The 17324-nt window shown below is 37.9% G+C and overlaps 1 protein-coding gene across 5 annotated transcripts in view; it reads left to right on the top strand.

Annotated features, from left to right (window-relative positions):
- Nucleotides 1–17324, top strand: part of LOC121736456 (segmentation protein cap'n'collar-like) — a 127502-nt gene that overhangs the window by 17422 nt on the left and 92756 nt on the right. For 3 of the 5 annotated variants that reach the window (XR_006037019.1, XM_042127650.1, XM_042127652.1), the window contains exons 2-5: nt 4637–5996; nt 11067–11141; nt 11547–11693; nt 12957–13002. Coding sequence is in view for 4 of the 5 variants with exons in the window: in XM_042127650.1 (XP_041983584.1) it covers nt 4902–5996; nt 11067–11141; nt 11547–11693; nt 12957–13002 (1363 nt within the window). In the remaining variant the exon portion in view is untranslated. Of the gene's footprint in view, nt 1–4141; nt 4255–4322; nt 4501–4636; nt 5997–11066; nt 11142–11546; nt 11694–12956; nt 13003–17324 lie in introns of those variants that run through there. The other 2 variants (XM_042127654.1, XM_042127651.1) reach the window with 2 other exon arrangements.

Consider the following 17324-nt stretch of genomic DNA (forward strand, 5'->3'; position numbering starts at 1 on the left):
GATAAGAAGCGAAGCAGAAGATTTATTGATACAGATGAAAACGAAAAATTCAACGTTTATTCCAAATCGATTTTGTTCAATTTCTACACTTCAATAATGCACTATTTGCTACTGCATTTACATTATCATAAAAATATTTCTAATCAGTCAAGGCGAGACTCTTGCCTGCCGGTACAACAAAGAAGTAAAGCCAAAGTGCCCAACTCATGTGCCCCAACAAAATTAATTCTTAAATTTCAATCCTGGATACTTTAAAACTAATATTATAAATGCAGTGTAGGTATGTCTATCTGTTTGTCTCTTCACGCTTAAACCGCTGAACCGATTTTGCTGAAATTTGGAATGGAGATACTTTGAGTCCCGGGAAAGGACATAGGATCCTTTTTATCCTAGAAAAATGTATGGTTCCCGCCCGATAAACGAATTTTGGCATCATCTAGTTCCACTATGATTATTATGTTAAACACGGCCATTACGTATTCCGCTCTTATAAAAGTAATTCTGAAGTTCGCGCGGGTCGTCGAACTTTGTTAATATTTGAATGTCTAATAGCGTTTCGCGCGTTTACGCCGTTCGATTTTTAAAACGACCGCCCGAGTTCAAGGTTAACGATTTTGATACGAGTGTTTTGATCTGCGCAGTTCGCCTGGGTTTTCTGAAGTAAGTATAATTTACTAGATGACGTTTATTTAAAACTATGTGCCCCGAAGTAAGTATAAAATTGTATTTTTCTCGGGCATTTTGTGAAAATATAAATTATTATTAGCCTCATCACAACTTTTAAATTTCAGCAGTCATCTTAATCGTTATGTTGATTAATTAACTCAAAAACGGATTAACTGTTTCGCATTTCAGCAAACCGTTTTATAGAAAGTTCGCGAAAGTATAAACGTAATTCATTGTTACCACGAAAGCGGTTTTTTCTTACGTTTACCTACACAATCTTTTTTATAATCACCGTCCAGGCAATGAGTTATTCTAGTGGAAAAACTGTAATAATATTATATTCTTTTTCGAACAGCACACTACAATATAATATTATCTACATACACTATTCTTATTACTATAGATAAAATTAGAGATATTCTGCCACTACATCTGTCTCGATTAAGATCTCCGTTTAATGGAATCCAGCATTTTAACACTCTCACAGTCAAAAACAAAATCTAGTCCCTCAAGTCCACATCAATATTCATTGTAAAGTATTTATTTATGAATTGGTTATAACTTTATAAGGATTATTATTTCATCTCACCTCGTCTGCACCTCAGGATTCAGTGGACACTTGTCATGAGCTGCAGCAGTATGGTTGATGGCTAATCGACTTTCAGTGAGACCGAGACGACAGTCGACAACGAGGAGCAGGTTTCTTTCTTGCAGAAATTTGCAATATATCAAGGCTAGAAGATCATTGACAGCTTCGCAACTGTAATATGAAAATCATAAAACACTATCAACGGAGCTGGAAATTTCACATGTTTCACTTCTTGTGTATAATACAAGCAGTGGTGTAATTGAAAACGGTTTTGCTTTCACAAATATGTTAATGGCCTCGCTACAATTAACGTGCTACTTCTCCCCCACGCGTGGCGTTATTAATATACCGCATATTTTATTAATATAAATAATTTCTTTAGATTTATTACTCGGGGGACTTAAGACATCATTCTGAAAGGTTGCTGAGAGCTTTTTAATCACTGGCCGTCTCTGTCCTGCTTAAAAGGTGACTGAAGAAGTCTTCTGATACGTTTTGCTTAAAATACTTAAAAAAATGGATTCGTCAAGTGATTCTATTTCGTACTTGGGGTACTTCCCATACAGAAGTAGTATATATCTGATGTTTGGCAAACTTGTGTGCACTGTAAATAGCAAATCGACAGTAAAGCAGGGAAAATAAACAGAGGATACGCGCGTGCATTTATTCTTGAGGCGACTGATCTCTCGACTTCCAAGACAATAAATTTATTTCGGTTCCTCGTGATCATAATCATTCTGATTTTGTTTACAAATTTAAAGAACAATATTATCTGCAAAAATTAGATGCTAGTCAGTAGTCAGTACCGAGCAATATTTAAAATTACTCACGTGTACAGGTGCGAATTTTGATGAAATTCAAAATTGAACAATGATAAAGTCTATGGATCCAAAAATGATATAAGGTCTACTCACTGGTAGAATTAGTATTTTATTAAATGAAAAGAGGGTTGTAAAAAAATACTATTTTTAACAACCCTCTCTTCTCACAAACAATAATAAAGAGTTATAATTTAGAAACGTTGTATTTTTTCCCATAAACACGAAAGCCCGCGCCAATAAAAGTTTACTGCACCATTTTCGGTCGTCATTGAAATGACATGAAGGCCGTTTGCCCCACAGTTTGCCCGCCATGGCGGACATCCAACTTTTTAATTTTTATATTTTTAAAACATTATCGCTTCTTTGTTAAGCCTGTAATTGCCGCGCGCGTGTAAAATTTATGATCGGCCAATTGTCGATTTTTATTAGACTCATTAGCACGATTAAAAAAAAGAAAACAAATGTTAAATGGAATGCTCAATTTGAAAATGGATTTATTTTTAACGTTCCTTTCCACTAATGTGCTGGACCACCGCTAGTTCCTTAATCTGAGCTCAATTTCGTGTTTTCTCGTCGCATAATTTATAAACGTTCCATGCAGTTGCGCAATGTAGCTGTAGGTATTAATTATACCGAGGAGGTCAATTATATTTAAACATTCGTACTTATCTATAATTTGTATAATCATGCTTTAAACTTTGAGTCTGTGGATGAGAGGTTTCTTAAAAAAATCATCCACATAAAAAGTGAAACAAAAGATGGAAAATATGACAATTCTTCGCTACAAATTTTTTGGTCTTAGATTATCAAGAAATATTTTTTAAGAAAGATAATACGTGGAAAGTCAGACTTTACTTTTGCTGCTGTGCAAAGAGCGACACTTTAAATGAACGTGGGCGGGGGCGCTGCCGATAAAGCAGAACTGTCAAAAACATGTCAAAAATGGCGTTTTTCTATGGTGGCGGCGCGGCGTTAGTTCCTTTTTTCGTCGCGTTCACTTAAAGCCTTGTCGAGCTCTACAAAATGTAGGTGTGTACCTATATATCTGGACTCTGGAGTCAGGAGGTTTTAATTTTTTTTTCTCGTATTGTTCGAAAAGATGCGAAATCTATTTTCCTGTCATTCAGCCTTATGAACACATAAATATTATTATAATAATAATAATTATAATACCTCCGACACCGGTTTCGGTGACGGTGGCCAGTTTTGAAACCGGGCCACTGGCTAGTTACGCAGGAGTAATTTTATAGTGCCCAAGTGCGTGCGCAGTACACAAGAGAACTCTCTATTCCTATACTCTCATAACCCAGTGGGACGGACGGCCGACACGATTGGCGAGAGATAAGGCGCAGGACCAACTTTTTACATGCCTATCCGACGCATGGATCATCTTACTTGACAGACAATCAGGTGATCAGCCTGCATTATCCTAGCCAAATTTAGAAATAACATGTTTCCAACGCGGGAATCGAACCCACGACCTCCGAGTCAAGAGCCACGCTCTAAACAACTGGACCACATAATATTATTATTGGGCTATTGGCGATACGAGTATTAATACGTAATCATTAACTTTCTACATTGTAATGATGAGCACGCGCGCTGTGCGGCACGTGGCGGTGACGTACCAATTGTAGACCAGTGTTATGTGACCTATAACTTCACTTTTAATATTTCTCACTAGACGGGTGGTCCTTTGCATTTGTCTTTACTTTTACTAACGCGTCTAAAGGCTTTCATTACGACAATAAATAGGTAAGGCAGATACGTCGTTTGCAATGTATTTCTAGACAGACACAGACAGAGAGCATAGAGATAATTATAATAATATGTATTACGGTAATCATTTGCAGTTCCGCTATGATCTTGAATTGTCTGATGCGAACCGGTGAGATATCGCAGCATAAACACTAGAAGACAAGGAAGACTTTGAGGTGCATCTGATGCACGACACACATAGAATAGACCAGAGTACGTAGAACCTTCGACCCTCAAAACGTGTTCCATTTATATCAGAGCCGAGGTTTAAAATTAGAGGCCACGACGCGCTGGTCATTGAACGATGCGAACATCGCGACTACACAGTTGCCCGCCGAGCGTCGGAGTACGCGCGCGCTTTTCTTCGAAAACAAAGAAATCTCCGCGCAAATTTGACGTTCGAAATTTGAAATTCAAAAAGTTGTTTTTCTTTTTTTTTATTCCGCTCACCGCATCGAGCGAAGACTTTTCTAACGTGTGACGTAAATGCGCGATCCTTTTTGCAAATCGCAAAAAGTGTTTATCGCTGCACTTTTATGCGATTCATAACACAAAGAAAATTAAATATTATATCTTTCGGATTTAAATTATGCGTTTTAAAATCTTCTGACGTTTCTTTTGTCGAGTGTTTTTTGTTTCGTACGACTCTATTCTTTAAGTTTAAAGGTTAATTGTATAAATTATTCCACTACATTCGTTCGTTACAGAACTGTAACTCATTCAAATGAATTCTTTTTAAACTAAAATGGAATTTTCATCGAAAGCTAGTTCGTTCGACACTGCATAAATTTTTGTTTATCAGGTACTCTAGGAGGAAGTGCAAACGTATTGGCCTCGGGCCAAAGAGATCTAGGCTCGGACCCAGTGACTCAGTGACGATGTGTTCCCGCGAGAAGTGCCCCGCGCGCCCCGCAGACGTCGCCCCCCATACGTGACAACGCCTCAAAATGTCACCGGACAAACGTAAAAAGGAAAGTGGAAAAGCGAGAACTCGACCCTAGTGGTGTTATAAGTTTAAATCTATGATCTCAGTATTTTAGTGCTCAAATTTTAAAGACTGAACGACGATGATCGCCCTGAAGAAGTTCTACGGGGACGAGCTCCTCCGCCTGGCCCTGGTGCTCAGCCTGTTCAAATCCAACCCCGAGGAGTACCCGGAGCTGGAGACGCAGCAGCTGATCTCCGGCCTCCACATCTCCAACGGCTCCGACCGGTCGATGGAGTACGAGCCGCGGACCCTCATCCGGCCGCGGTACGTGCACCCCAAGTCTCTCGACAACGTCCTGATCGACTACGAGAGGCGGCTATTCGAGGAGCTGAACTCGCTCGGCCGCTACAACTACCGTGCGAACAATGAGCGGATGTGGTATAATCAGGGGTCGGTTCACACGTACCTAGTGAACGACGTCGCCACCGACACAGTCGCGCCGGGGCTGCCGCTGGAGCCGGACGGGGCGGCCGAGGACGACGTCTCCGCCGACGACAATGTCGCCCAGGAGGTCAAAGTCACCGACGAGGACTCGAGCCAGGACCGTCCCCCGCCCGACCTGGTGGTGACGCTGTCGGAGGACTTTCTGCAGAATCACACCGAGTCGGACGTGTTCGCGGAGATCGCGAGCCGCTCCTTCGACGTGAACGAGTTCCTGAACCCGAGCGAGATGCAGATCAAGCGGGAGCCGGAGGAGGACGTGAGGGTCCGCGTGAAGATCGAGCGGCAGGACGACGACCGCGACGACCTGTACGGCGACAACGCCATCGACGACTTCGTGCCTTATTTTTCGATGAAATCCGAAAAGATGGAGCTCGGGGAGCCGAACTCCGTCTTCCATCAGAACATGGCGGACCTCCAGGACTACGGCGAGTTGTTCGACGACGTGAAGGAGTTGAGGAACGACCTGGAGTGCCTGGACGTGAAGCAGCAGCAGGAGAATCTGGAGCAGTATCTGCTGGAGAACACGCCTCTTGACGCCGAGGCGTACGAGCTGGCTCCGATGTTCGAGGAGGAGCTGGTGCTGAACGTGAAGCGGGAGAGGGCGAGCACCAGTTTTACGGCGAGCTCCAGTGGTGTCAGCGATATGGACGCTTCCTCGGATAAGGAAGGTCCTGACGTGAAACTGGAGCCCGACGAGGGAAACCACAGTGGCGACGAATTGACGCAGGAGGTTAGTACTACACCTGAAATTCCCGAAAGCGTTGAAACTCTTTAAGGCATGAATTTATGAAAGTAAATAGTTATAGTGAAGTAGGAATGTGAAATTATTCTGTGAAGCATTTTAGGTGGGAATGACAGATAACAACCATTTCTAAATTAGCTGTAGAAATCGCCGAATCTTCGTAGATTACCGCTATCGTGAGTAAATTAGTTTTGCTTACATCCGCGGTGTTATCTGAGTTCGTCGGTCTTCGTATCGCTATTATTTCTTTTTGATATGCCTCCACATGTCTGATATTTCAAGTTCATTGTCTCGGCATTTTGATAAGGTTTAGACTTTAGTTTGTCCACCTGCTAGTTTTGTATTGCTTTTATTAAAACTAAATCTACTTAGATATTTAGTAGCGTTTTGATAAGATATGTGTCCAACTTCTAGTTTGTTTTACTGGAAATAATACGAATCCACTATCAATATTTCATTAACGGTTATTTAGCTCAAGTTACGAAATTACATTTGTTAGCGATTGCGATAAAAATAATAGAATTATTGTGTAATTCTATATTGTGGTCTCCCCTACGAATAATAAATAGTTTTTATTATTCGTTGGGTCTCCCAGATAAAATAACTTTAGATGGATTGTTGACGTTGTATGTAAGTGACGTTGTATGCGTTTCTCCATTTTGCGATTTGCACGCTTAGCGTATCTTTTTACTTTTTGCACATTTTGCTTCTAAGGCCAAGTTATAGTATGTTTAATATAGAAAACTACTACGTTACTACAGTTTTGTTTAAAGTTTTTCAACAATTTGCAATCTGAGGCGTAGTTTCACATGTTATCTATTGCATGCCTGCTAGCTTCGATTATGTCGATTTCCATTGTATTTCCTGTAATCCGACGCATTTTATGTTATGTTAAATTTATTTATTGATATTATTATTTACTATAATATAGCGTCCGCAATTTCTTTGCACCAAAATTCGTTAATCGCGAGGGAATCGTACATTTTTCCGGGATAAAAAGTATCATATGTACTTTTAAAATCGGTTCAGCTGTTTTGGCGTGAAGAAGTAACAGACAGACAGACTTTCGCATTAATAATATTAGTGCGGATTGCCCTAATGTTGGGTGCGCGCGCACGCAAGTACGCGTATTGTTTTACATAAGAAATTAATGCGAGTTCAAGTAGGTTACTGTATTATGATAATTTCGAACGCCATATTGGAAAGTTAGGTTTGACGCGATTGTTGTCGCTATCGTTTAACTTTATAGTGTTTTGTTATTTCTTATTATATAGTTTTTTATCTATCTATATATATAAAACTCAAAGGTGACTGACTGGCATGGTGATCTATCAACGCACAGCCTAAACCACTGGACCGATCGGGTTGTTTGGCATGAAGGTAGATGATATGACGTAGACATCCGCTAAGAAAGGATTTTGATCAATTCCACCTCCAAGGGGTTAAAATAGGGGATGAAAGTTTGTATATAATAATACTTCTTAACGCGAGCAAAGCCGCGGGCAAAAGCTCGTTTGTGTATAGGCTCATAGAGTAATAGGAATATATTAGTTTTAGTTTCTCTGTTATATCCATACTTACTAGGGATGAATACTTATGGAGATACTTGAGTCCCGAGAAAGGACATAGGATACTTTTTATCACGAAAAAGTGTACGGTTCCTGCTCGATAAATGATTTTTGCCGCAATAGAGTTGCGGGCGTCATGTCTAGTATTCTATATCTTATATCTTTAATTGGAATCTCGGAATCGGCTCCAACAATTTTCATGAAATTTGGTTTCGGGGCGATAAATCGATCTAGCTACGAATCATTTTTAGAAAATGTAATTTTATTCGTGTTTTATCGAATACCGAGCAAAGCTCGGTCAAATAGCTAGTTTCTATTGTCACAGCTGCACAAAAAATGGTTATCTTGATCAAAGATGAGTAGTATTAAAACGTCCCGCCCCTTGCCCATGTTGTCTGTATTCCAGTGGCACTTCTAGTGGCTTTCCTATATTTAATGTAAAACATGCTGTTTCCCAAAGTTGTTTGCCTTTCGATTATTAGGTGACAAGTTTGCTCGCTTGCCCCTAATTAAAAAAAAAGAAATTAAGTATATTATTTTAATGACATTTGTATACATATTTATTTTGTACGCTGTATATGTATTTATATGTATGTATTTTTAGGCATACCTAATTAATTATGTCACCTATTTATAGTTACTACGTAGGTATGTACTGTGAATTAGTTATTATTATAAACATTAGTATTTAGTTTTAGATAGTAATAGTACAATTACTGGCGTTATTAGTAAATCCTCGTTATCTTAGATAAGAGGCTTTGCAGATATTTTTTTTGCTATCGAGTACTTAGAATCTAAACTTTTAATATAGAAATGCGTTCGGCAACTCGTGTGTCACCGTACAAATTTTCTATTTTATTTATTATAAAGTGTTTTACTTTAAAACATCCAATAGCTATACAATTTTACATCTCGTTTGGTGTAAAACCGTCTACGATTTGTTTTAAGGCTCTACAAAGGCCGGACTCCCTTTAATTTTGGCCGGACACGCAAACAAAAAGCCTGACTGTGTCTGCGAACTTAAAAATAATATTATCCAGGAGTATATTCTGCAATTATTCAGATTTGCACATGGTGCATAGGTTATATTTCCAATACGTCAGCAGGTTTAATCATATTGTATAGAATATAGATTGTTGAACCTAGCTCAGGGGTGCCCCAGGGCGCTACCCTCGGCCCTAAGTTGTAACTCTAGGGTAGTGCCATTGCCCTCAGGACGTCTCGTCGACACAGGACGTTTACTCGTCGAATTTCGAGTTAGACAAAGAGTTTTAGTCTAGAACGCAGCCTATACTTGTATAGTAATAATTGCGTCGAAAATGCTTGAAAAGTGGATAAAGCTTTTCTCTCTTGGGATTCAAAGTAAGTATGTATGTATCCTGGATACCAGACTTCGTCAAAAATGTTTCAGCACGTAAAGCGTGAATATGTGACAGACAGACAGAGACACACCTTTCTCATATAAGTAACTAATTTTATAAAAATGAAAAGTTTGTTTGTTTGTTTGAACGCTCTAATCTCAGAAACTGCTAGTTCGAATTGAAAATTTGTACTTTTGTATTGGATACTTATTTATTAGCTTTAGGCTATATTATATAGGAGCCAAGAATCAGTGGGAAATGTGGAAAAACTGGAAAATTATTCATCTTTGTGTGTTGAACCGGACGAAGCCGCAGACAGCAGCTAGTTAATGTTAGTAGAGATTGTTTAATAATGTGTATTACGCATCTATTCAATAATCATAAACTGCGTATCTTATAATCGTTCCTAGGCTATTTACAGTACTTACAGCTAATAAATGTTTATAAACAATGTGTTGCACATGTACCCGCGCATGGCCAATGACCGCGTTCGCGCATTACCTACACGTTTTCTCATAAACACTTTCCCTGTGCGATTTGGCAGTGTCGCAGTAAGCGATTGATAAAAATAATGCCATAGAAAGATGCTCGCAAAAACGCCATCTAGCGGCAGGAATGGAAAACATTGATAATTATTTTATATTTCTTCAAATGGGGCTATTTTTTACGCGGAAATTTAACTCGCTTTGTTCTAGTGTTAATGGCTTCATATATTCGTTGTAAAGATAAATTACGTTGTAAAGTTTTATGGTTACGACTTGCGACTATGACAAAAACTTGTTAATAAAAATGGTTGGGGTGGTTTGAGTAGAGTAGAGATATCGTAGATTTATTGTGGGCTCGAAGTCCGTGTTTTCGGACGACCTGTTGAGGAAAACTGATCAATTTGCTAACCGAGTCGCAATTCGCGAAGGACCAAATCAATCTTTACCACCCACTTGTAAGAACATTTTTCGCTTGCGTTCGATCATCTACAAATGGTCCTAGTACGAGCTTGTTTTTCTGTTTTCCGCAAAATAATGACTATGATTCACCTTGACCGCTGCTAACCTTGCGATTGCTAACCTCGCGATATCAAAATATTTTCCAGAACAAATACTCGGAGCTCCTCTATTGCATTTCAAATTCGATATTTAAATTTAAAAATTTCGTTTTCCACTGCTGAAAAAAATTAAATCGAAAATGCGGTTTACATTCGACAACGCTATCTAGCGGGGAGTAGCCGCAAATTGTATGGCGCGAAAACTTTCAAAATATGCAGCGGCAACGAAAAGGCGCTTTAAATCAATTTAAATTATTTGAATAATCACAATAGTGTTATCATTGTTTTTATGTTTACTTTTAAATAGTTATCTTAAATCTTATGAGATAGATTACATCAACCACAATTTAAGGGTTATTTAAGGTTAATTTTAGTTATTTTACTGAATTTAGTGAATCCTATAAAAATATAAATAAATACACATTAAGTATTGTTTTCTGTTTATAATAGTATGCTGAAATTTTAAATGTCTTTTTCGGACTGTATCCAATTTGCAGTCCATATAGGAGTCTGCAGACACATTTCTAGGTTTCTAATAATCTGTTGATACATTTTAAACATATTCCGGTTTTAAATAAAATTCAATTAAAAATACAGAACAGACCAGTGGGATGAGCCACGATCTTTTCGTAATCGCTTCGCTTAAATAGAATCGCCGATGAAAATGGAATTGACATAAGCTTTCGTTAATATGACGTTGACGTTCGACTCGTCTTATGTCAATTCCGTGCATTTTGATTGGCGATTCTATAACGAAGCGAAAACGAAAAGATCTTGGCTCACCCCCTTGCTTACATAATGCAGCTATTTATTATAATTGAAGTAGGTATAATATATTTTTAACTAAGTAATTATTATTATTAACATCCAGTAACGGATTAAGAGTACCTGATGCACTAAGCAATACATGCCTATGGGACCCCTATCCTGAAGTCAAATACAATCGGTCTTTGAACCTTTACTCCTCTGAGTTCTGGTACCCCCTCAGATGTGATGCCCTAGGAAATTGCTTGATTAAGGGTCTTTCAGTCAGTGTTATCATCTGGTGGTCATCCGTAACCTAATTGTATGTTTTTGTTGTTTCCAGGACATGGACCTCATCGAGGTGCTGTGGAAGCAGGATGTGGACATGGGCTTCTCCCTCGAGGATCCCACGCATCCAGTAAGTTCCATATTTTCATACTTTAAATGGGGTAACAAAGTGGATGCAATAAAACTTGCTAGAAAGGCAATACTTTTTTTAATGTAGTATGTTGACATAATATTGACTATTACTAAATAACTTTGTATTTAAAAGGCTCCAAATGTGGCACTTACTAACTTCAGATTAGAATAAAGTTGACTGAGGATTATTATACTTAAGACGGAGATTATACTTAAGTTGACTTGATTAAATACTTAAGTTGCGCAAAATAATGCATGATATTTTGACAAACAATAGGCTGCTGTTATGCATTTAAGCAAAAATTTACTTAAATAATATCTTCCCTATTGACTAGATTTTCTCCTAGACTTAATAAACTAGTTCTTTGAATACCATAAAAATATATACATCGCACCATTCCAGACGGGTCCGCAGGCCACCAAGGTGGAGTTGGAGCAGCAGGTGGATAAGGAGTTGAAGAAAGCCGAGGAAAAGATCCAGCAGGAGGCGGAGAAGGAAGCGGAGAGGATCGAGAAAGTGAAGGCGTCGCTTCTGGAACCAGAGAAGGAGGTAAGAATATTTCTTGATATTATTAAAGCATGTCAAGAAAGACTTTTATGAACCGAAAGTAGCGGCCGGTCCGTGGTCTTCATTTTAACACTTAAACATTATTATTATAATAAATAACATTAAAAGAGCTATAAGTTATTAGTAATTAAATGCTTTTTCAAAGAAATTTTAAGCTTGTACTGTCGTTTCTTTTAAGAAGCATATCGAGCTGTTTATGTGTCACGACTTTTATTTTAACTCATAGTACAGCGCCATCTAGCGATAGCTGTAAGAACTAGTTTCAGCTCGTGCGTAGTCTGTTGTCCTTCACACCCGATAGAGGGCATTGCATTACTTAAAATTGTTTTAAAATTACATAGCAATAATGAAAATTGACGTAATTTTCCGACATTAATTATTATAAAATTCTTAGAAGTAAATCTTTTTCTAGACTACCAGTTAATTTCAAAGCTATTAATTCATATTTAAAAATTATTAGCATATCGGTCTAATGCTGTTAGGACTCCAACTAGACTTCTAATAAGACTTTTGTTTATATTTTCTTATTGTAGTTTTTCTTAGTACTTTAACATTTTATACTTTTTCCATTTTCATGACTAATTATAAAGATAAAAAGTTTTCTTGCATTGAGATAGCATAGACATGGGGCACTATGGGCTTATCCAGGTTCTGGGCCGGGGCAAAAGCTGGCACGTTCGCAGTACTCACACTTATGCAATTTCACTATACAGTATGTTTAAAAATAAGACTGGGTTGCACCAACTAACTTTAACTGTAACTTTAACTACAGTGCAAAATGTCAAATCTTTGGTTAAAGTTAAATATGGCGTCCTTACCTCCGCTCATACGTGAATTTCTCCGGTTAAAGTTAAGGTTAAAGTTAAAGCTAAAGGACGCCATATTTAACTATAAAAATAACTTTAACTTTAACCACGCCTCTGGTGCAACCCAACCTTAATGATTTGTAGGTAGACTAGAGTAAGTTTTTAGTAAAATGGGTGCGTTGGAGATAAATAAAAACATTGTACACTCTTTCACGAGATTGTCCCGTATATCGTTATGCGGCGCGAGCGGCAATGACTCGGCCGAATTTTATTTATGATTTGAATAAAATAAAAATTCACAAATCTTTTGTACTACTAAGATAGAATCATTTTACTGCCGGAAAACAACCATTAAAATTTCACGCAGCATATTATGTCTGCCAAGTATGACACATTCGCACTCATTATTAATATTATACCTATTTCGTTTATTTTACAGGAGGATCCTTGGGCAGGGCTTTCGTATACCGTGGACACTGAGACAGGTAAGAATTTGCTTATATTTTATTCTCGATAAGGGAACAGCGAGTCATCAGTGCAAATGCACAGATATAGATCAAGATAGATACCGCATGTGTATGTACTTCGCGTGCCATATCGCGTTCCCAAACGACGAGCTATGCTCGTATTTCGAAAGTCTGTTCTTTAGTCTGCGCTGCACCGTTAACGGAATTGGACATCAGTCGGATTGAAAAAAATGCCTAATTGTGCCGTATAGAGCTGTAGAAATTCAAATAGAAACGTTGGCCTAGATAATGGACACGTTTCTTATCATCGGTACGTCACAGTAGGTAGGAAAAAAGTGGCACGCTCGTTTTCATACAAATGGAGGGACATGCGGTATCTATCTTGATCTATGTCTGTGTGCAAATGTCATAATAGTGACTTTTACGCCTTGTTAATATTTAAAGACGTGAGTGGAAGATCCACATAACTAACATACCAGGCTATTACCATAACATGTTTATTACCCAACCAACTTATCTACGTCATCATCAGGCCAAAGTATCTGGCTACACATAAGATGCACAGTTTTTTTTATTTCAAGTAATTTTCCCGACACTAAAGTCTCCATGCAAAAAAGGCAATTTTTAACTTTTACTTACCTGGTTTTTCCACTCACGTTTTCAATTTTATCAATCGATCTTTTAATTTATCATCAGTCAGCATTGATGACTCTCTGCAAACTCTAGTAAGCTATACGTACTAGCTTATAAGTAGCTCTTCTGCATCGGAATCGAGGCGTTTGCCTGCACTACAGTATGCTAACAGATTTGAAAAAGAAACGCACGCTATACCAGACAGATTTAAGCTATAACATTCTGACGTTGCATACGACTTGATTCCGATATGGCTTTAAATCAAACGAGCAGCTGGATCACCTGATGAAAGTTATATCAAGTATGTTATATATTATAACCACAGAAACAAAGAAAAATAGAACGGCGACGCGCGTCCGTTGCTAAGGAATCGCTCGTGTCAAGTTTTGATTTGCTTTTCCCGTGGCAAGAAATACCTCCTTTTGACCGATTCTCTTTCGTACTTCTGTTTTTACAATTAGACACTTCACAATGAGGCATTTTTGCACAACCGCTCCGGTGTAATCAAGTCGAGACGTGCGCGCTGACTGAATGAACGTTCAACGAATCTTGCACACTTGTGTAAGATTGAAACACGCGTACTCCACCCGCTTAGCCGTTCTATCTTGATTTATTTCTGTGATTATAACACACAAAGGCTTCGGTACCCTCCTATTTAAGTTTTTAAACCTAACTAAGCAAGACAAAGAGAGGATATACTTTAAAAGCGGTTCGACGTGGCGACGCAAATAGCCTGGAGCAGTCGGCATAGCAGGTAAGTCTAGATAAGGATATCCCACCAAAAACATAAATGTAAAAATGGAAAGCCAAGCTCCATACAAACATTATTCTTGAATCTTGTCTATGGACTTTGCCGTAAAAAGAATGAAGATCTAAATGAGTGCCAAGTTCTATGGAAAATCGAAATATATACCTATGTATAGGAACCAAATAACATTATGAACAAATAATATAGTCTATTTCTTTGCTTTATTGAGTATCTATAACAATTGGTGTTATTTAAATAATGTGAGATCTTAAAGTAGATTAGATCTAACTTGGCCAGTTTTCATTACATCAGTCATTTCATAAAGTTATTGAACATTTTAATTCCGATACCGCGTGTCTAGATAACGAGGTTCTTCTATAAAGTTACTAGCTGTCCCGGCAAACATTTCTTTGCCATTTAAAGTATTTCACCCATATTATTTTATTGAAGTGACTAAATAAGTATGTCACCTATTTTATACGTGAGAGAGCCATGCTTCGGCACGAATGGGCCGGCTCGACCGGATAAATACCACGTTCTTACAGAAAACCGGCGTGAAACAGCGCTTGCGCTGTGTTTCGCCGAGTGAGTGAGTTTACCGGAGGCCCAATCCCCTAACCCCTACCCTATTCCCTTCCCTACCCTCAACTATTCCCTTCCCTTCCCTACCCTCCCCTATTACCCTATTCCCTCTTAAAAGGCCGGCAACGCACTTGCGGCTCTTCTGATGCTGCGAGTGTCCATGGACGACGGAAGTTGCTTTCCATCAGGTGACCCGTTTGCTCGTTTGCCCCCTTATTTCATAAAAAAAAAAAAAAAAAACATGGCAACGTCCATCGCTATCCCGTCGCACAAACAACGGTCGCCGTCAGTCTCGCGTTGTAATAATTTACTATTATTTATTGAACAAATGCACTTATCAATATAAAAAGTACCCAGTAGCCGATTCTCAGACCCACTGAATATGCATATAAAATTTGGTTAAAATCAGTAAAGCCGTTTCGGAGGAGTACGCGGCCTAACATTGTGACACGAGAATTTTATATATAAGATAAGATATACATAATAATAACATAATGTAATCCGCATATCTTATATGTCTATGTCGCAGCCGACTGGTTTAAATAGCCGTTCAATCTGTACTGACTGTATGACCTTTATAATGAAAGAACTATAAATCAAAGTGAACACTTTATAAACTATGTAAGATTATATTCAAAAATATTTAAACAAGTCTGCAGGGCTGCCAAATCTATTCACATTAGAAATAAAATTAAGAATTCAAAAAATAAAGTAAAGACAACGTGGCAAATAATAGCAAGTGAAACTGGAAGAGTCGCCAGTCACAACTCAGATTTTAAATTAAATATAGATAACAAAAATATAACTTCCGACAATGATGTTGCGACTGCTTTTGAGAAATTTTTCGCTGACATTCCAGTTTCAATTACAAGTAACCTAAAGGACTCTCCTGATGATGCTATATTGTTACTTAAAGAAAATGTAAATGAATGTGATATCGACTTTAGATTTAAAGAAGTAGGTCCTGAAGACATTTTAAAAACTTTCAATTTACTAAATATTAAGAACACTACTGATTTGTGGGGCCTATCAATGAAAGTTATTAAATCTATAATCGATGTTATCGCGCCCTACTTAGCGACTATATTTAATGATTGTATAAAAAGTGGCGTATTTCCTGATCTAATGAAACACAGTAAAGTTTTACCTCTTTTTAAATCTGGTAGTAAGTTGGACCCGTCTAATTTCCGACCTATATCTATTTTACCGACATTGAGTAAAATTTATGAAAAGATAATACTGAATCAATTACTAACGCACTTTAATATAAATAATATTTTACATAATAAACAATTTGGATTTACAAAGGGACGGTCTACTACAGACGCAGGCGTTGAATTGATCAGTAGTATTTTTAATGCCTGGGAGACGTCGCAGGATGCTCTAGGAGTTTTTTGCGATCTCTCAAAGGCCTTTGATTGCGTGCAACACAAAACATTGGTCAGGAAACTCTGTCACTATGGCATAAAAGGCACAGCACTCGCCCTCCTAAAATCGTACTTGTCAAATAGAACTCAGAGGGTTGAGATAAATGGTAAAAAATCTGCTGGTGCAAAAATTGAAATGGGGGTCCCACAGGGGTCTATATTAGGACCCTTCCTGTTTCTTATTTATATAAATGACCTGCCATTCTTAATTAAAGATAAACATGGGATAGTATTATTTGCTGATGATACATCTCTTACATTCAATGTCAAACGGCTTAATGCGTGTTATGACGAAGTAAATAATGCTCTCTCAAAGATTGTACATTGGTTTAGTGTTAATAATCTTTTACTTAATAGTAAAAAAACAAAATGTATTAAATTCAAATTGCCCAATGTAAGGCAAACGGAAACCAATGTGCTTTTAAATGGTGATGTTATGGAGCTAGTGGATACAGCTGTATTTTTAGGTATTACACTAGACTCCAAGCTTCAGTGGGGCCCTCATATTGCTGGGTTGGCCGACAGACTCAGTTCAGCAGCATATGCAGTAAGTAAGATTAGACAATTTTCAGATGAAACAACAGCACGTCTAGTGTATTTTAGTTACTTTCATAGTATTATGTCCTACGGCATTTTGCTGTGGGGCAATGCTGCAGATATAAATACAATTTTTGTGCTGCAGAAGCGAGCTGTGCGGGCAATCTACAAGTTGGCCCGTAATACTTCACTTAGAGAAAAATTTAAGGAAACTGGAATCTTAACTGTTGCTTCTCAATATGTCCTATCAAATGTATTATATGTTAAAAAGAATACATATCAATTCACGAAAAAATGTGATACCCATGGGAGAAATACTCGCAATAAACATAAGCTTGAAATTCCGGTGACTAGACTTACTAAAGTCAAAAATTCTTTTAAAGGTCAATGTATACGCCTTTATAATAAGATCC

The sequence above is a fragment of the Aricia agestis genome, chromosome 19 (assembly GCF_905147365.1).
Source record: "Aricia agestis chromosome 19, ilAriAges1.1, whole genome shotgun sequence".
NCBI classification, from domain to species: Eukaryota; Metazoa; Arthropoda; class Insecta; order Lepidoptera; family Lycaenidae; genus Aricia; species Aricia agestis.